General features: G+C 46.0%; 1 protein-coding gene across 1 annotated transcript in view; it reads right to left on the bottom strand.

Moving 5' to 3' along the window:
* LOC142210251 (uncharacterized) overlaps nt 1-21327 on the bottom strand; it is a 180963-nt gene that overhangs the window by 60979 nt on the left and 98657 nt on the right. The window contains exons 8-12 of the mRNA XM_075279287.1: nt 9698-10381; nt 9363-9632; nt 8944-9288; nt 7848-8872; nt 7592-7742 (exon numbers count right to left, since the gene is read on the bottom strand). Of these exons, the coding sequence (XP_075135388.1) occupies nt 7592-7742; nt 7848-8872; nt 8944-9288; nt 9363-9632; nt 9698-10381 (2475 nt within the window). The remainder of the gene's footprint in view (nt 1-7591; nt 7743-7847; nt 8873-8943; nt 9289-9362; nt 9633-9697; nt 10382-21327) is intronic.

Below are 21327 nucleotides of genomic sequence, written 5' to 3'. Positions count from 1 at the left end.
TATGCAGCAAAGCTGTGTGTGGATGATGTGTATGTAGCAGAGCTGTGTGTGTATGATGTGTATGCAGCAGAGCTGTGTGTGTATGTAGCAGGGCTGTGTGTGTATGATTTGTATGTAGCAGAGAAAAGTGTGTTTGATATGAGTATGTAGCAGAGCTCTATGTGTATGATGTGTATGTAGCAGAGCTGTGTGTGTATTTAGTAGAGCTGTGTATGTATGATATGTATGGTGCAGAGCTGTGTGTGTATAATGTGTATGTAGCAGAGCGTTGTGTGTATGATGTGTATGTAGTAGAGCTGTGAGTGTATGACGTGTATGTAGCAGATCTGTGTGTTTGACGTTTATGGAGCAGAGATTTGTGTGTATGACGTGTATGTAGCAGAGCTGTGTGTGTATGATGTGTATGTAGCAGAGCTGTGTATGTATGATATGTATGTAGCAGAGCTGTGTGTGTATGTGTATGCAGCAGACCTGTGTGTATTATGTGTATGTAGCAGACCTGTGTGTGTATGATATGTATGAGGCAGAGCTGTGTGTATCACGTGTATGTAGCAGACCTGTGTGTGTATGATATGTATGAGGCAGAGCTGTGTGTCTATGATGTGTATGTGGTAGTGCTTTGTGTGTATGATGTGTATGTAGCCGAGCTGTGTGTGTATGATATGTATGGAGCAGAGCTGTGTGTGTATGTGGCAGAGCTGTGTGTAATGTGTATGTAGCAGAGCTGTATGTGTATGACGTGTATGTAGCAGAGCTGTGTGTATGACGTGTATGGAGAAGAGCTTTGTGTGTATGACATGTATGGAGCAGAGCTGTGTGTGTATGACGCAGAACTGTGATTGTATGACGCAGAACTGTGAGTGTATGGCGTCTATGTAGCAGAGCTGTGTGTGTATGACGTGTATGTGGCAGAACTGTGTGTGTATGTAGCAGAGCTCTGTGTATGATGTGTATTTAGCAGAGCTGTGTGTATGACGTGTATGAAGCAGAGCTTTGTGTGTATGACGCAGAACTGTGAGTGTATGACGTGTATGTAGCAGAGCTGTGTGTGTATGATGTGTATGGAGCAGAGCTGTGTGTGTATGATGTGTATGTGGCAGAGCTGTGTGTGATGTGTATGTAGCAGAGCTGTATGTGTATGACGTGTATGTAGCACAGCTGTGTGTATGACGTGTATGGAGCAGAGCTTTGTGTGTATGACGCAACACTGTGAGTGTATGACGTGTATGTAGCAGAGCTGTGTGTGTATGACGTGTATGTGGCAGAATTGTGTGTGTATATAGCAGAGCTGTGTGTGTATGATGTGTATGTAGCAGAGCTGTGTGTGTATGATGTGTATGTAACAGAGCTGTGCGTGTATGATGTGTATGTGGCAGAACTGTGTGTGTATGTAGCAGAGCTCTGTGTATGATGTGTATGTAGCAGAGCTGTGTATGTATGATGTGTATGTAGCAGAGCTGTGTATGTATGATGTGTATGTAGCAGAACTGTGTGTGTATGATATGTATGGTGCAGAGCTGTGTGTGTATGATGTGTATGTAACAGAGCTGTGTATGATGTGTATGTAGCAGGGCTGTGAGTGTATGACGTGTATGTAGCAGAGCTGTGTGTGTATGACGTGTATGGAGCAGAGCTTTGTGTGTATGACTCAGAACTGTGATTGTATGGTGTGTGTATGTAGCAGAGCTGTGTGTGTATGATGTGTATGTAGCAAAGCTGTGTGTGTATGACGGGTACGTAGCAGAGTTGTGTATGTAGCAGAGCTGTGTGTGTATGATGTGTATGTAGCAGTGCTTTGTGTGTTTGATCTGTATGTAGCAGAGCTGTGTGTGTCTAATGTGTATGTAGCAGAGCTGTGTTTGTGTGATGTGTATGTAGCAAAGCTGTGTGTGTATGATGTGTATGTAGCAGAGCTGTGTGTATCTGATGTGTATGTAGCAGAGCTGTGTGTGTATGATGTGTATGTAGCAGAGCTATCTGTGTGTGATGTGTATGTAGCAGAGCTGTTTGTGATGTGTATGTAGCAGAGCTGTGTGTGTATGTGGCAAAGCTGTGTATGATGTGTATGTAGCAGAGCTGTGTGTGTATGATGTGTATGTAGCAGAGCTGTGTGTGTATGATGTGTGTGTATGATGTGTATGTAGCAGAGCTGTGTGTGTATGATGTGTATGTAGCAGAGCTGTGTGTGTGTATGTAGTAGAGCTGTGTGTGTATGATGTGTATGTAGCAGAGCTGTGTGTGTATGACGTGTATGTAGCAGAGCTGTGTGTGTATGACGTGTATGTAGTAGAGCTGTGTGTGTGTGATGTGGATGTAGCAGAGCTGTTTGTGATGTGTATGTAGCAGAGCTGTTTTTGTATGATGTGTATGTAGCAGAGCTGTGAGTGTGTGACGTGTATGTAGCAGAGCTGTGTGTATGACGTGTATGTAACAGAGCTTTGTGTGTATGACGTGTATGGAGCAGAGCTGTGTGTGTATGACGTGTATGTAGCAGAGCTGTGTGTGTATGACGTGTATGTAGTAGCAGTGCTGTGTGTGTATGTAGCAGAGCTGTGTGTGTATGTAGCAGAGCTGTGTGTGTATGACGTGTATGTAGCAGAGCTGTGTGTGTATGATGTGTACGTAGCAGTGCTGTGTGTGTGTGATGTGTATGTAGCAGAGCTGTGTGTGTGTATGATGTGTATGCAGGGCCGCTGAGAAGCCGGTATTACTGCTCCTGGCGTCTGGGGCGCGGCCAAATTTAAAAATGGGGGGGGGCCCGGTTTAGGACCGCCACCTTGTGCCGGCCCCCTGGCGCCCGCAGCAGTCGTGTGTCCGAGAACACAGATCTGAGTTGGACACATACACGGCTACAGCAAGGAGCTGACACAGGTCAGCTCCTCGCTTCGCCGCTGCGTGCCTCTCTCGCTGACACATATGCGGCTGAAGCGAGGAGCTGACCTTTGTCAGCTTCTTGCTACGCCGCTGCCGCCGGCTACTGGCTTGTAGACGCGATCATCACAAGTAGCCGGCGGCAGCTGCGAAGCGAGGAGCTGACACAGGTCAGCTCCTCGCTTCAGTCGCATATGTGTCAGCGAAAGGTGCGCACAGAGAGCGGCGAGAGAGCGGAGGAGAAGGTAAGTGTAATGTGGAGGTGGAACGTGAAACTGGGGGCAGATGAAGGAGAGGACGGCATGACACTGGGGGCAGAGATGGAGAGGACGGCATGACACTGGGGGCAGAGATGGAGAGGACGGCATGACACTGGGGGAGAGATGGAGAGGACGGCATGACACTGGGGCAGATGAAGGAGTGGACGGCATGACACTGGGGGCAGAGATGGAGAGGACACCATGACACTGGGGGCAGAGATGGAGAGGACGGCATGACACTGGGGGCAGAGATTGAGAGGACGGCATGACACTGGGGGAGAGATGGAGAGGACGGCATGACACTGGGGGCAGAGATGGAGAGGACGGCATGACACTGGGGGCAGAGATGTGGGGACATGAATCTGGGGGCAGAGATGGAGAGGACATGAATCTGGGGGCAGAGATGGAGAGGACATGAATCTGGGGGCAGAGATGTGGAGACATGAATCTGGGGGCAGAGATGGGGGGAACATGAATCTGGGGCAGAGATGGGGGGGACAGGAATCTGGGGGCAGAGATGGAGGGACATGAATCTGGGGGCAGAGATGGGGGGGACATGAATCTGGGGGCAGAGATGGAGGGGGGACATGAATCTGGGGGCAGAGATGGAGGGGACATGAAACTGGGGGCAGAGATGGAGGGGGGACATGAATCTGGGGGCAGAGATGGAGGGGACATGAAACTGGGGGCAGATGAAGGGTGTATATGAAGCTGGGGAGAGATAGAGGGGGGGGCATATAATTTACGGGTGACTGTAGGGGGATTATACTGTGTGCGGGCACATGAAAAATTAATGAGAATGGGCGGAGTCAACATAAAAAAAGGGTGGGGCTAAATATGCCGCAGTGCACAGAGCGCTCCGTACATTTTGTCCCTCTTTCGGTTCTTCAAAAGTTGGGAGGTATGGGTACAGGGGGCAGTGGAAAGATGTTAGAAGGTGGACAAGGGGGGGGGGGGGGCGGGGGATTGTTGGGACATCAGGTGTGCGGCACTGCGGAGAGGGAACTGGGGCAATAATATATGTGTTTAGCTGGAGAACTACAAAGCACATAATACCTCCAAAGGTATGTGTGCTTTGTATTATTAATGATGTAGGCTATGCTACTAGCATAGCAGTCTGTTGGGGGTGGGACTTTCACTTTAAAGGAGTGTTCAGATTGCGTTTTTGGCCTCCCTTGCCGGGATACGTTGGTAACCAGTCACAATCAGCTACCCACTTATCCCTGCACGGAGAACTGCAGGCCTCCCTTTTTTTTAATGGCCAGTTCTTCGTGCAGGGATAAGTTGACAGCTGATTCTGACTGGTTACCAACGTATCCCAGCAAGGGAGGCCAAAAACGCAATGTGAATAAGCCCTGAGGATTTATTAGGAGGGCTCTTATAGATGGTGTTGGCTCTCTATAGGCGCTGTCACACGTAGCAGATTATACCTTCCAATAGAATCTGATTAAGCCTTGTAATGCTGCTAAATAAAGGGAAATGTAATACAGAATTGGTATGTCGCAAAATAAGGTAGTTTTAAAATGGCGGGGGGGGGGGGGGTGCAGACACTTAGGCTGTATGGGGCCCCAAAATTCTTGATGCCGGCCCTGATTATAGAGAAGGTGGGGCTTAGAGTGTGGGTGGGGAGACTCCCCACCCACACTCTCCTAATTTCCCCCATTAGTATTATAGAGAAGGTGGGGCTTAGGAAAGTGTGGGCGGGGAGTCTCCCCGCCCACACTCTCCTAAGCCCCACCTTCTCTATAATCAGGGCCGCCATCAGGAATTTTGCTGTCACTCAGCTGTTGTTGGAATGAGTGACATTCCCTCCTAAATAAAGGTTATCCCTAGCTAACCCTGCCTGTACATCTGTCCCTGTCTCACATTCATATAGTTCACAGTCCCAAATTAGTGGAATGGTTAATCCACCATTCGTCTAAACTGGAGGTTATCTGTTTCTGGCCGCCAATTCCTTTTTCCGATTTTTTTTCCACTGCCTACCTTGTTGTATTTCCTGTCCCACCTCCTCTGCACAGTTATTGGTGCAAAAAACGCGCCAGAGAAGGTGGGAGGGGAATCAAATTTTTAGTGAGTTTGCCACGTGGTGTTCGATTGGAATCAAGCACCTCGAATGGCCCGATATTCGATCAAATAACAATTCGATGGAACGCCGTTCGCTCATCTCTATTGTTTACATTAATGTTACGACAAATTAGTAAAATGCTACTGAAAATATTACTTTAGCTAGCATAACCAACAATTTAACATTTTCCGTGAGCGAAGCCGCGGGTATTCTACTAGTAATAAGATAAAATAATCCTTTCATAGTCCCACAGTGGGGAATTTTAGTACAGCAGCATAGTAATACAGATACAGGATAATACACAGTAATATATTATGGAAGTAGACACACATATGCTGAGAAGAGAAGATATACTAGGGGCCCATAGCAGCTAAGGAGGAGAAAAAAGAAAGAAGGAAGACTTCAGGGTCATTTAGTTCTCTGTGCGGAGTGACGTGTGTGCGGGGAAAGGGGCGTACAGAGGAGCATATAATACAGTGGGGGGAGGGCATACTGAGGTGCACATAATACAGTGTGTGTGTGGGAGGCATATTGAGGAACATATAATATAGGGTACACTGAGGAGCCGATAATACTGTGTGTGGGCATACTGAGCAGCATGTAATACTATGTGTGTGTGTGTGGGGGGGGGGTACTGTGGAGCATGTAATACTGTGAGGGGAGCTACTGTGGAGCGTATAATCTTAATTTTTTTTTAACCATATTTGGGCTCTCCAAAGGTCTGAGGGACAGTGAACTGGACCCCTGTTTAAAAAGTTTCAGGACCCCTGATCTGTAACTTCCAACCTTCCTGGTCATTTCAGTCCCCTGCCTCATCTTTACAATGATTATTTGGTCTGTGTACTCCTCTTTAACTGCAAGATGTCTCCCATTTCCTTATTTTCCTCCCATGTGTAAGATTGTTTCACATACTGTAAGGTGTGGGGAAGGTAGCTCAGTAGCAGCAGTGGTGGAGACCCAACCAGTCAAAGACAGGGACACAAAATATGCAGGAAACAAGTTTATTTAGAAAAAAACAGAAAAATAAACCTTGACTTCAGGCACAAAATGAGCAAAATAAAATACAGCCTTAACTTCAGGCAAAACAATAAGAAACTAAATCCTGCTCATCCGAGCAACTAACTAAACAGTAATAGCAAACTAACTATACGTGTGGCTTACTAACAGCCACATGACACTTTTCATTCTTTTTCCCGCTATGGTATTTACGGAAAAATATTTTGATAGATTTATAGAGCGGGCGTTTTTGGGCACAGGGATATCTAATGTGTATCACAGTATTTAAGTACTTTTATATGTGTTCTAGGGAAGGGGGGGGGGTGATTTGAACTTTTAATATTTTTTATATTTTGTTTTAATTTTTTTATTTTTTTTGCATTTATTAACATTTATTATTTGCATTTATTATTGCCGGTTTTATGCAATGCATTGCATAAAACCGACAGAAGTTAATGAAAGACAGGGGAGCCTTCACAAAGCGCCCGGCTGTCATGACAACGGGACGTCGGTCCCGGAACTTACTCCGGGTGCCAGCGATCCCCAGGAAATGGTGGCGTCCATATGACGCTGGTAAAATGGCATCTTGGTCAGCTTTGACCGAGGCGCCAGAGGGGTTAATGACCACGATCAGTGCAGGCAAAGATCACGGGCATTAGTGTGAGGTGTCTGCTGTATAAAACAGCAGACACTCGGTGGTTGCCCAACTCCCGAGCGGCCTTCATTTTTTTAAGGAGCAATAAAACCTACTTTTCCCAGCTCACCACCAGTATACTAGAATCGATAGGATCCTTCTGTCTACTACTATGCTCTGTAACCTTGTCTACACCTGCCACATACCCTATGCCTGGAAGGCTTCCAATTGGAGAAATGGACAGAGGTAAGTGGCCATGTTGATACGATCAACGTCCTGCACTGCCATGTATGCAAGTCTACTAGGCCCAACCAAAGGCTGAGTCTAAAAAACTGAATATCAGTGTTACAGAAATGCCCTGCATTACACAAGTTATCAAAGCATCTCAGGTTCGTCCCCTAGTGGGACTAAAGAAAAATGTAAAAAAAAAAAAATACTTTAATAAAATGTTGAATATACAGTACCCCAAAGAGTACAGATAAAAGCTACAGCTCATCCCACAGAAAATAAGACCCTAAATGGCTCAATCAATTGAAAAATGTAAAAGTTATTGCAATCAAAATATTTGGATTTTATAGTGAAAGCTTAAAAAATTGTAAAACCACTTTATAAGTTAAACATTTCCCACATTCTAAACGTAAAAGACTTCTCTGATGTATAACAAGAACTTGATGAGTTTCTTTTTGTTGACTATCCACAACATCCAACTTTCTGATCATGAACTGGGTTTCCCCTTTGTGTGACTTTTCTCATGTCTAAAAAGACCTGATTTCCAAGGAAAATATTTCCCACATTTTGGACATGAATATGGCTTCTCTCCTGTGTGAATTATCTTATGACTCATAAGACTTGATTTACATGTGAAGCATTTCTCACATTCTGGACATGAATATGGCTTCTCCCCTGTGTGAATTCTCTTATGCCTCATAAGACTTGATTTACATGTGAAGCATTTCTCACATTCTGAACATGGAAATGGTTTTGCCATTGTGTGAGGTTCCCCCTTCGTGTGACCTTTCACATGTTTGTAAAGACATGCTTCCCAAGCAAAACATTTCCCACATTGTGCACATGAATATGGCTTCTCCCCTGTATGAATTATCTGATGTACCACAAGCTGTGATTTCTGTTTGAAACATTTCCCACATTCTGAACATGAATATGGCTTCTCTCCTGTGTGAATTCTCTCATGTATCACAAGAGCTGATTTAACTGTAAAACATTTCCCACATTCTGAGCATGAATATCGCTTCTCCCCAGTGTGAATCCACTGATGTGTCACAAGCTCTGATTTCAGTTTAAAACATTTCCCACATTCTGAACATGAATATGGCTTCTCCCCAGTGTGAGTTCTCTGATGTAGCACAAGCATTGATTTCTGTGTAAAACATTTCCCACATTCTGAACATGAATATGGCTTCTCCCCTGTGTGAGTTCTCTGATGTAGCACAAGATTTGATTTCCTTTTAAAACATTTCCCACATTCTGAACATGAATGTGGCATCTCCCCTGTGTGAGTTCTCACATGTATTGCAATATATGATTTAGTTTTAAAACGTTTCCCACATTCTGAACATGAATATGGCTTCTCCCCAGTGTGAAACCTCTGATGTCTCACAAGCTCTGCTTTCAGTTTAAAACATTTACCACATTCTGAACATGAATATGGCTTTTCCCCTGTGTGAGTTCTCTGATGAATCACAAGCTCTGCTTTCAGTCTAAAACATTTACCGCATTCTGAACATGAATATGGCTTTTCCCCTGTGTGAGTTCTCTGATGTATCACAAGCTCTGCTCTACGTCTAAAACATTTCCCGCATTCTGAACATGAATATGGCTTCTCCCCAGTGTGACTCCTCTGATGTCTCACAAGAACTTCTTTCAGTCTAAAACATTTCCCACATTCTGAACATGAATATGGCTTCTCCCCAGTGTGAATCCTCTGATGTATCACAAGCTCTGCTTTCCATGTAAAACATTTCCCACATTCTGAACATGAATATGGCTTTTCCCCTGTGTGAGTTGTCTGATGTCTCACAAGATCTACTTTCACTCTAAAACATTTTCCACATTCTGAACATGAAAATGGCTTCTCCCCAGTGTGAATCATCGATGACTCACAAGAACTGCTTTCACTCTAAAACATTTTCCACATTCTGAACATGAAAATGGCTTCTCCCCAGTGTGAATCCTCTGATGTAGCACAAGCTCTGCTTTCACTCTAAAACATTTTTCACATTCTGAACATGAATATGGCTTCTCCCCAGTGTGAATCCCCTGATGTTTCACAAGCACTGCTTTCTGTTTAAAACATTTTCCACATTCTGAACATGAATATTGCTTCTCCCCAGTGTGAACCCCTTGATGTCTCACAAGAACTTCTTTATGTCTAAAGCATTTCCCACATTCTGAACATGAATATGGCTTTTCCCCTGTGTGAGTTGTCTGATGTCTCACAAGATCTACTTTCACTCTAAAACATTTTCCACATTCTGAACATGAAAATGGCTTCTCCCCAGTGTGAATCATCGATGACTCACAAGAACTGCTTTCACTCTAAAACATTTTCCACATTCTGAACATGAAAATGGCTTCTCCCCAGTGTGAATCCTCTGATGTAGCACAAGCTCTGCTTTCACTCTAAAACATTTTTCACATTCTGAACATGAATATGGCTTCTCCCCAGTGTGAATCCTCTGATGTATCACAAGCTCTGCTTTCCATGTAAAACATTTCCCACATTCTGAACATGAATATGGCTTTTCCCCTGTGTGAGTTGTCTGATGTCTCACAAGATCTACTTTCACTCTAAAACATTTTCCACATTCTGAACATGAAAATGGCTTCTCCCCAGTGTGAATCATCGATGACTCACAAGAACTGCTTTCACTCTAAAACATTTTCCACATTCTGAACATGAAAATGGCTTCTCCCCAGTGTGAATCCTCTGATGTAGCACAAGCTCTGCTTTCACTCTAAAACATTTTTCACATTCTGAACATGAATATGGCTTCTCCCCAGTGTGAATCCCCTGATGTTTCACAAGCACTGCTTTCTGTTTAAAACATTTTCCACATTCTGAACATGAATATTGCTTCTCCCCAGTGTGAACCCCTTGATGTCTCACAAGAACTTCTTTATGTCTAAAGCATTTCCCACATTCTGAACATGAATATGGCTTCTCCCCAGTGTGAATCCTCTGATGTACCACAAGCTCTGCTTTCCGTCTAAAACATTTCCCACATTCTGAACATGAATATGGCTTCTCCCCTGTGTGAGTTCTCGCATGTATTGCAATATATGATTTATTTTTAAAATGTTTCCCACATTCTGAACATGAATATAGCTTCTCCCCAGTGTGAAACCTCTGATGTCTCACAAGCTCTGCTTTCAGTTTAAAACATTTCCCACATTCTGAACATGAATGTGGCTTTTCCCCTGTGTGAGTTGTCTGATGTCTCACAAGCTCTGCTTTCTGTCTAAAACATTTCCCACATTCTGAACATGAATATGGCTTCTCCCCAGTGTGAATCCTCTGATGTATCACAAGCTCTGCTTTCACTCTAAAACATTTTCCACATTCTGAACATGAAAATGGCTTTTCCCCAGTGTGAATCATCTGATGTCTCACAAGAACTGCTTTCACTCTAAAACATTTTCCACATTCTGAACATGAATATGGCTTCTCTCCTGTGTGAGTACTTCGATGTCTAACACCCTCTCTGCTTCTTTTATCTTGTGACACAGACTGTGATGAATCAGAAGATGGGGCCTGTGTAAAAGGATCAGATGATAGACCTTTGCTGTGAAGAGCTGAGGTTATATCTGGAATAATGGCATGTTCGTCATATGTATCTTGTGTGATACCACCATCATCTGCATTATAATCAGAAGATATGAGATGTTCCTCTGAGCTCTTGGTACAGTCATCTGCCAAGAAGAAAATGGATTTTATGTATGACTTATATCATTAACAGTACATTGAGATTTTATAGCATTTCTCTATAAAAATGTCCATACATAGATTACGCTCCGTTCACATAAGTATTATTATTCCTCCTTTTTTTGCACCATTATAGGAGTAACTAACAGGGAAAATAACTGAAACATTGGTTACCCAATCCATTCTCATGACAGCTAGAAGCTCATCCAAGCCTCCCAGGCCTATCTTTGTATTTCCAGCTTGTAATGCAGTCATTTTGCAATACATTGGTTTGTGGGTGGCGAACCCAAAAATTTTTAGGTTTGGTTGAACCCAAACCATTTGAAAAATTCATAGTGAACCTGGCTCATTATAAAGCAATTCCTCATCTCTAGTAACTACTCACCTGTAGGAACGTTCTCCTTACACTCCTCATCGCTCCTCACATAGGTCTCTCCAGCAATAATATTGTTGAGCTGTGAAACAAATATTTGTAAAGGTCACCAGATGGACGGAGAAGTCACGTGGGATGTTTTATAGGAGATGAAAAGATCATTCATTATCATGACTAGGTATTCAATCGAATATCATGGCGTTCGATGTATTAGTTCACAATCAATACTTATCAATCAATACAAGGCCGCATACGCAGTAAAAATTTGTGTCCTGTCCCACCTTCCCTGGTGCTTTTTTTTCCACCAATAACTGTGCAGGGCAGGTGGGACAGGAACTACGACAACGGAGGCAGTTAAAAAAAAAATTGAAAAAGCCCATTGGCTGCCGAAAACATGTGACCTCCCATTCATAAGAACGGCTGCCGCCCAATTCGCCATTTTAGCGGTCAGAGATAGGGAGAGAAAGACATCTGCTGAGGGCTAGATCGCGATTAGCTTCAGATAGACAGGGAAGAAGTAAAGAAGAAAACCAACCGCTCTTCTCAGAGCTATACACTGTAGGGACATCAGTCCAGCTTTCCCTGGACGGTGGAAAACAGGGATACACAACAGATACAAGTTCATACATAGCGGAGAAACAGTTTTCATTGTTTACAGAATAGCCAGTATCCACAGCAATTACAAGTTGATATAGAGCTGAAAAAACCTTGAATTTTTTGGGGTCCTGAAAAATTGCAGCAATTCACTGCATTTACAAGTTCATATAGCTGATAAAAACCTTGCATTTTGCTGTTAATTGAAAAATAGCAGCAATCCACTGCATTTCCAAGTTCATATACCTGATAAAAACCTTGAATTTTTGGGGGGGCCTGAAAAATTGCAGCAATCCACTGCATTTCCAAGTTCATATAGAGCTGGAAAACAGCTTTTCTTTGTGGTATATAGACCCTCAAAAAGGGAATAGTACATTCAAAATGCACAAAGCTAGCGCACTTGGACGAGGACGGGGGTTTGGAAATGCAGATGTTCAGCAAGGTTGCGCTTAACCAACATTGTCTACTGCGCCTACAGCTCTGTGGCAGCATGCATTACGCTTCTCCATAGTCAATGGCTTGATGACCACATTGAGTAGGCTGCAGGGTACAAACCTAAGTAATCCTGAGCACCAGGAAGAGGTGTTACAATGGCTGGCGGACAATGCTTCCAGCAAATTCTCCACCAGCCAGTCAGCCTCTACCTCAACTCCTCCTACCCAACAGACTGCTCCTCCTTCCTCACAACATGCCCAATCTTTCCAGCAATCTAATCCCAATTTTCCCACCTCCCAGGAGCAGTTTTTGGCTCCATTCACTGTCTCTCTCTCTCTGTGCCACCATGTCCTGAATCACCAGAGGTAACAGATGACTTCCCTGATGCACAAACACTGGAGAATCTGTTATCTCCTTTTGTTTCTGTTGACCAGCAATCGTCCCTCGGTGACAACGATGACGAGACACAGTTGCCATCAGGGCAGCCTGTTGCTGTCGTTTTTCAGAGGAGGAGTCGTCGTTGGAGGATTTGGAAGAGGAGGTGGTGGACGATGAGGCCACTGACCCGACCTGGACAGGGCGGATGTCAAGCGGGGAGAGCAGTGGAGATGTGGAGGGAAGTGCAGCACCAAAGAGGGTGGCTAGAGGCATGTCGAGAAGCAGAGGACAGCTGCTTCACCGAAGCCAGGCCACAGCCAGCAGGGCCCAAAACGTTCCCTCTTGTAGCCAGCCTAGAAAAACTCCCACATTGAGGCCACGGTCTTCGGTGGTGTGGAATTTTTTTTTATGTCTGTGCTACGGACAAATATAGTGCCGTTTGCACACTCTGCAACTCAAAACTGAGTAGGGGCTCTGAAAAGAGCAACCTCACAACCACTGCCATGCGCCGTCATTTGGAAGGCAAGCACTGGGCTCAGTGGCAGAGAGCAAATGCTGTACTATCGTCGTCCGGCTTTGCCGCCACTGCCTCTCCCATTCTAGCCAGTGCTGGCACTGCAGTCCAGACCAGAAGCCAGGAAACCTCCACATCTTCCTCCACCACTTTGGGGAATTCTCCTTCATCCTCCCCTTTTCCTGCCTCAGCTCCTTCTCCTGCCTTACGTCCTTCTCCTGCCTTAGCTCCTTCTCCTGTACCATCATGTGCCTCCTCAAAACAATCCACCATCTCCCAGGCTTGAGTGCAAGCAAAAATACAGCGCTACCCACTCCCATGCACAAGCCTTAAACGCGCACATCTCCAAACTGCTGGCCCAGGAGATGTGCCGTTCCGGCTTGTTGAAACTCAGGCCTTCCGTGACCTAATGGCAAGTGCGGCACCTCGCAATGCCGTCCCTACTTCTCCCGGTGTGCCGTCCCCACCTTGCAACAGCACGTGTCACGCAACATCCGGTGGGCCCTAGGTTCCGCGATTTGCACAAAGGTCAACTTGACCACCGATGCGTGGACAAGTGCATGCGGACAGGGATGCTACATTTCACTGACGGCACACTGGGTGAATGTAGTTGAGGCTTGGAGCGGGTCACAATCTCGGGTGGTCTACCTCATTTCCCCACCCAACATTCCTGGCAGGGGCTCTGAACCACCAACCTCCTCCGCCATCACATTGACCCCAGCTGGAAACGCTGCAGCACTGGTGTGGGGAGACGTCAGCAGGCCGTGCTGAAGCTCATAAACTTGGGGGACAGACAGCACACTGCCTCAGAGGTGAGGGATTCCCTCCTTGATGAGACGGCAACATGGCTTTCGCCGCTGCACCTGGGCCCAGGCATGGTCATGTGTGATAACGTCCGCAACCTGGTAGCGGCTCTGGAGCTTGCCAACCTCCGACACGTTCCATGCCTGGCCCATGTGTTCAATTTAGTGGTGCAACGGTTTTTGAAAACATACCCCAATGTAGCCGAGCTACTGGTGAAAGTGCGGCGCTTGCGCGCCCACTTTCACAAGTCCACAGTAGACGCTGCTAGCCTCCGAGGCCTCCAGCAATGCCTCCATCTGCCAGAACACTGGCTGATGTGTGACGTCCCCACACGCTGGAACTCGACGTACCACATGTTGAGTAGAGTGTGCGAGCAGCAGAAACCCTTGATGGAGTACTATCTCCAAAACCCAAGGGTTCCTCAGAGTCAGCTTCCGCAGTTTCTGCACCATGAGTGGCCATGGATATCAGACTTATGTGAGATCTTGCGTGTCTTTGAGGAGTCAACCATGAGGGTCAGTTGTGATGACGCAATTGTGAGTGTCACAATCCCCCTCTTGTGTGTGATGCAAGAATCCCTCATCGCCATCAGGGATAACGCATTGGACGCTGAGGAGTCGGGCATAGGTGCTGAAACATCCCAGCAGGATATTCATGGCACATTCCTGTCCGCTTCACAGCGTACATTGAGGGAGGAGGAAGTGGCAGATCTCATTGCCACACAGGAGGCTAGCGGGGCAGTTCATTGCGTCCCATTGCTTCGGCGCGGTTGGGGCAAAATGGAGGAGGAGGAGTAAATGGAGAGTGAGCATTCTGGTGGGGGCAGCCAAGTAACACTCTGGCACACATGGCTGAATACATGTTGGAGTGCTTTGCAACTGAAAAACGCATTGCCAAAACCCTGGAGAGCAACGACTACTGGATTTTTGCAATTCTCGACCCCCGGTATAAAAATTTTGTTTGTAATTTTATTCCGGTAGAGGGGAGGGCCAGTCGCATGACAGGAGAGTTCCTCCAACAGGCGACAAACTGTCATCCGGTCCACACCCGGCAGGGGCACACTCTCCAATGTCTGGGACACGTTAATGGCACCCACTCGCCAAAGTACCACCACTGAGGGGCCTAGTGTCACCAGGAGGGATAAGTATAGGCGCATGTTGCGGGAGTACCTGGCCAACACTAGCCCTGTCCTCTCCGATCCCTCTGTGGCCTATACTTATTGGGTCTCCAAGTTGGATTTGTGGCTGGAACTTGCGCTGTACGCATTGGAGGTCCTTTCCTGCCCTGCCGCCAGCGTGCTTTCCGAAAGGGTCTTCAGCGCTGCCAGTGGCATAATTACGGATAAGCGCAGCCGGCTGTCAGCTGACAGTGCTGACGCTGATCAAAATGAACAGCCACTGGATAGACCCATCATTTTTCATATCCACCGGTGTCAAGCACCCCGACATGAAGTTGCATGTGTGTGCTCACCCTCTCCAATTCCTCCTCCTCCTCAAACTCCTCCATCAACACTTTTCTGATCCTACTAGGATCAATCCACCCTGATACCCCCAACTCTGCTGGTTAGTGTGTCAATCCACCCTGATTCCCCCCAACTCTGCTGGTTAGTGTCTACTCACTCCAAGGGCCAAAAACCCTGCTGTTGCAAGGCTCTACTCATGCCAAGGGCCAAAAGCACTGTAGTTTAAATGCTCCACTCACTCCAAGGGCCAAAAACACGGCTTTTTAAAGGCTCTACTCACTCCAAGGGCCAAAAACACTGCTTTTTAAAGGCTCAACTCTCCAAAATGCCAACAAATCTCTGCTGGTGCAAGGCTGAACTAAGTTAACGGGCCTAAAACTCTGCAGGTAAAAGGCTGAAGTCACCTGAAGGGCCTCAATTTCTGCTGGTAGCTCAGCTTAAGGGCCTGTAACTTAATTTGCAAGGGCTCATGTTAAGGGCCTTAAAAGTGAATTTTGGAAGGTCTTACCACAACACCCACACACATAAACAATGACAATTCAGGGTGGGGACTGAAGGATTTCCCATTGCCTATTCCATCTGTGGTTGTCATGGGGGATGTGATTTAAAGGGGTGCTTGTTAATGTTTGTTGAGCTTAAATTGGGGTTTGTGTCCATCCATTTGGGGAGTAAAGAAGGTTTCCATGTATTTTCCCACTTTGATAGAGGGTTTTTGAATGTGGAAAGTGTGTAGTTGTTAGGCTGTGATAGTGGGGTAATAGAGGGACTTTGGAGTGTTAGATGACCCCAGACATGCTTCCCCTGCTGTCCCAGTTGCATTTTAGAGGTGTTGTCATCATTTGCTGAGGTGTGATAGTGGACTTGGTGACCCTCCTGAGTCAAATGGTGGGATCCCCTGAAACGAAGCATTTTCTCCCATAGACTATACTGGGGTTCAATATTCGTTCGAATAGTCCAATATTGAGATGCTATTCGGAACGAATAACGAACATCGAATATTTTACGGTTTGCTCATCTCTAATCATGACCACAAAAAATGACAGCAGGAGATATCTGACCCAGTAGCTGCAGGTCTCCTGGATAAATCCACCATGTTGGTTTCTTATTCCAACCAGCAGCCTCCATAGCCAGAAAACTGAGAAGACAACACATCATGTCTATGGTCAGCTTTATCTGCCATCTCCACCTTTCTCATTACACAAGTAGAAAACATCTAATACTGTGGGATAAAACCAGACTAACCACGAGACCTTCACAGCCATTCTACATGTCATGTCACCTTATCTCCATCTACCTGATCATCCTGGAGGACATTTTCTTCCTTACAGTTCTGTGGTAGAAGAGGACTGGGACATCTCTCTGGTGATGTTCTCTTACCGGATGGAACTGGAGGAAACACATACAGGGACTGAATTGATTCTTTCCATACAGATAATGAGAGGCCGTGTGTATTTAGTCATGTCTATTACCTGCTGATGTGAGGGGCTGCTGATCCTCCATCATCACCTCCTTGTACTGATCCTTGTGTCCTTCTAAATACTCCCACTCCTCCATGGAGAAATTGACAGCGACATCCTGACACCTTATAGGAACCTGACAACACAATGATACAGTCATCACCAGATCCCTCCATAGCGCTCCTGTATAATGTCCCAGCATTCCCAGCAGTGTCACCTCTCCAGTCAGCAGCTCAATGATCTGGTTGGAGAGTTCTAGGATCTTCTGTCCATTGATCTCCTCCTGTATCAGGGAGTGAAGTGGAGGCCCCGGGATTGGGCTCAGGGTTCTCCCCCATCCTTCAGACACAGGAGCCTGACAGCGCCCACTAGAGGTCTTCTTCACTACTGTGTAATCCTGTTTATGGAGAGACACATTAAGAAATATCACTATATACATTCCCAGAGTCTCTCACCTCTCCAGTCATATCATCTGTTATTACTATAGATAAGAATGATGTAATGTGACATCATCAGAATCTCTCACCTCTCCAGTAAGCTGGTGCAGGATCTCTAGGGTAATATTTAATAGACTTTTCACCATCTTGTCCTTATCTCTATCCATCCTTGATGAATCGATCAGAAGATCTCCACCGAGAGGATCCTATATTATACGAACATGATTGGAAGGAAGATAAGTCAATGTAAAATCATATAAAGTCCCATGTAAATATAGACCATTCCTGTAGATAATAAGATATAACATGTGAGGAGATAATACGGGGTAGATCTTGTATATTCTCTGTGCGTGGATTGGAGCAGGAGCTGAATAACTCTTTACAGCAGTTTGTGTGGATATGTGCTGGATAAATGATCACAAACCTGACAGCCGCTCCATTCAGCTCTCTCCTGTAGTGGACACAGTATAATGTGAATAAGCTCCTGTAACCCCTTCTTACAGCTTGAAGTAACTGTATCTCACGTCTATGTAGCACATAATGACATATTATTACATCATTCTTACTACATGGTCTTACTTAGAGATGGGCGAACCTCCCACCATTCCACGGTTAAAACTGGAAGTGAAATTATTATACTGAGGGATCTCTCCACACCCCAGGCTATAATAGATGGAGGCCCAGGGGAGGGGTACAAAATGCAAAACAATTTTTACCCATGTGATTGTTGTGGCCAAATCACAGGCCTCAGCGGTGACCCGGGCACATGACCTCACCAGGACAGCGCCAGATCCTCATGTGAGGAGGCCCAAAAGTGCTGAAGGTAGGAGAGTATAGGATTTTCTCATCTCCCCCTGGGCATCCACATTTTACACTCTGGGGTCTGAAGAGTCCCCAAAGTATAATAATTTACCACAATGTATAATGTGGCGGCCACTTAAATTAGTCTGAGATGGATCCCCAATTGTTTGGATTTGTTAAGACTTTTTTTTATCCCCCCTCCAAAAGTTAATCAATCAATCCTTATCCTTACTAATATTATAAATGTGAAAGTGTTTGGATGTTTGTTCCTCAATCACACCCAAATGGCTGAACGGAACAGATTTGGGTGAGATTTCACACATATCTAGATATTTCCCAGGAAGGAAACATAGGCTACTTAATACGTCCCACACTCCCCCCAAATCACAACCGCGACCGGCGACAGTTGGCTCCGGGACCACAGATGGTGTCCTCACAGGTCTGTCAGTGGGCCTCCTATTGGTTCGAGGCAGTCTGAGGCCAGGCTGCAGGGGAAGCAGCGTGGCCCGATAGGTTGCCGGCATTGCGTGGGCGGCACAAGTGACCGAGGCAGCACCAGAGAACATGGCGGACGGTCGCAGGTCCGGAGGAACGCTAGCATGCCGGCTGGCTGCACGGTGCCGGATGCCGGCTTATGTTGTGGCCCCGAAACCTCCCGTTCGGAAGACAGCCACACATGACTGCTAACTTCACAGCTGGAGGAACAGACGATGGAGAAAGGACCACACGTGCTGGCTGAAGTTTAGGCTGCGCAACACGCTGCACGCCACAACCTCGCGGGTGAGTACACTGGCCAAGGTGCTGTTCGGCCAGATAATCAGGCACGGCCTAGGCTGGCATGTGGCATTGCCAGGACGCACTGTACCGGCCTCGGGATGGGGGTTGGTGGGTGCAGGGGGTAGGGGCTTTGGAGGTATGGAGTTTGGGGGGAAAGGGAGTTTGGGGGTTCAGGGAGGGGGGTTTGGGAGTTCAGGGGTGGGCCCACATGGGGGTGGGTTGGGGTAGCCCCAAGGGGGAGTTTGTGTGTCTTAAACCAGCGGGGGCTGTTGTCGGCTGCCCTGGGGGGGGGGGTGGTGGTTACAGGCTAGGGTCATTCAGGTGGGTGGGGCCGTGGCTGCGCTGGAGGTGGGTCGCATAGAGGGTGTGGGGGGCTGCGGATGAAGTTGCGGCTAATGCTAGTAAATTATATATACCAGAAAATAGCGCCATACAGTGGAGAAGTAATATAGTTCTGGCTGTTGGAATACAATAATGTAATGGATCAGTAATAAAGGAGAAAGGAAGAGACTGCAGCCCCATCGGTGTCCTTTCCAATGCAGATGGAGACAATAGTAAAGGACTTTTCAGCCCCTGTCTGTCCTTGCAGCAGAGGTGATGTAGTGACATTGTACCGGAAACAGAGATCATAGAGGACTGCGGGGAACAGGGTGAGGGGAGTATTGCTTCTTTTATAATTTCTGCATTTTTCTGTGGGGAACACAAGAAGACATTATACTGCAGGGAGCACAATGAGGGGGTATTATACTGTGGAAACCTCAATGAGAGGGCATTATACTGTGTGGGGGGATCTCCATGAGGAGAAGCATTATACTAACTGGGGCATCAATGACTGGGACATTATACTGTGGGGAACATAATAAAGAGATGATTGTACTTTAGGGGCTACAAGGGACATTATATAATGTGTTGACCATAAGGGAGCACATGACCATGTCTGGGCCACTAAAGGGACAAAATGGGGCATGTGCGGGTTGATGTGGCTCAGTAATCCTGACAATGTGTTCTAATACTATACATTATATATATCTATATACACACATTATATATAATACACACACACTATATATCTACATACACAATCTATATACACAGCAGGAGATATCTGACCCAATAGCTGCAAGTCTCCTGGATAAATCCACCATGTTGGTTTCTTATTCCAACCAGCAGCCTCCATAGCCAGAAAACTGAGAAGATCCAGACAACACGTCATGTCTATGGTCAGCTTTATCTGCCATCTCCACAAGTAGAAAACATCTAATTCTGTGGGATAAAACCAGACTGACCACGAGACCTTCACAGCCCTTCTACATGTCATGTCACCTTATCTCCATCTACCTGATCATCCTGGAGGACATTTTCTTCCTTACAGTCCTGTGGTAGAAGAGGACTGGGACATCTCTCCGGTGATGTTCTCTTACCGGATGGAACTGGAGGAAACACATACAGGGACTGAATTCATTCTTTCCATACAGATAATGAGAGGCCGTGTGTATATAGTCATGTCTATTACCTGCTGATGTGAGGGGCTGCTGATCCTCCATCATCACCTCCTTGTACTGATCCTTGTGTCCTTCTAAATACTCCCACTCCTCCATGGAGAAATAGACAGCGACATCCTGACACCTTATAGGAACCTGACAACATAATGATACAGTCATCACCAGATCCCTCCATAGCGCTCCTGTATAATGTCCCAGCATTCCCAGCAGTGTCACCTCTCCAGTCAGCAGCTCAATGATCTGGTTGGTGAGTTCTAGGATCTTCTGTCCATTGATCTCCTCCTGTATCAGGGAGTGGGATGGAGACCCCGGGATTGGGCTCAGGGTTCTCCCCCATCCTTCTGATACAGGAGCCTGACAGCGCCCACTAGAGGTCTTCTTCACTACTGTGTAATCCTGGTTATGGAGAGACACATTAATAAATATCACTATACACATTCCCAGAGTCTCTCACCTCTCCAGTCATATCATCTGTTATTACTATAGATAAGAATGATGTAATGTGACATCATCAGAATCTCTCACCTCTCCAGTAAGCTGGTGCAGGATCTCTAGGGTAATATTTAATAGACTTTTCACCATCTTGTCCTTATCTCTATCCATCCTTGACGAGTCGATCAGAAGATCTCCAGCGAGGGGATCCTATATTATACAAACATGATTGGAAGGAAGTAAGTCAATGTAAAATCATATAAAGTCCCATGTAAATATAGACCATTCCTGTAGATAATAAGATATAACATGTGAGGAGATAATACGGGGTAGATCTTGTATATTCTCTGTGCGTGGATTGGAGCAGGAGCTGAAAATATACCAGAAAATAGTGCCATACAGTGGAGAAGTAATATAGTTCTGGCTGTTGGAATACAATAATGTAAAATCTCCACAATAGGATCAGTAATAAAAGAGAAAGGAAGAGACTGCAGCCCCATCGGTGTCCTTTCCAATGCAGATGGAGACAATAGTGAAGGACTATTCAGTCCCTGTCTGTCCGCGCAGCAGAGGTGATGTAGTGACATTGTAC

The sequence above is a fragment of the Leptodactylus fuscus genome, chromosome 6 (genome assembly GCF_031893055.1).
Source record: "Leptodactylus fuscus isolate aLepFus1 chromosome 6, aLepFus1.hap2, whole genome shotgun sequence".
In the NCBI taxonomy this organism is placed as follows: Eukaryota; Metazoa; Chordata; class Amphibia; order Anura; family Leptodactylidae; genus Leptodactylus; species Leptodactylus fuscus.
The sequence above is the reverse complement of the archived record's forward strand: the minus strand, read 5'-3'. Positions and strand labels throughout refer to the sequence as shown.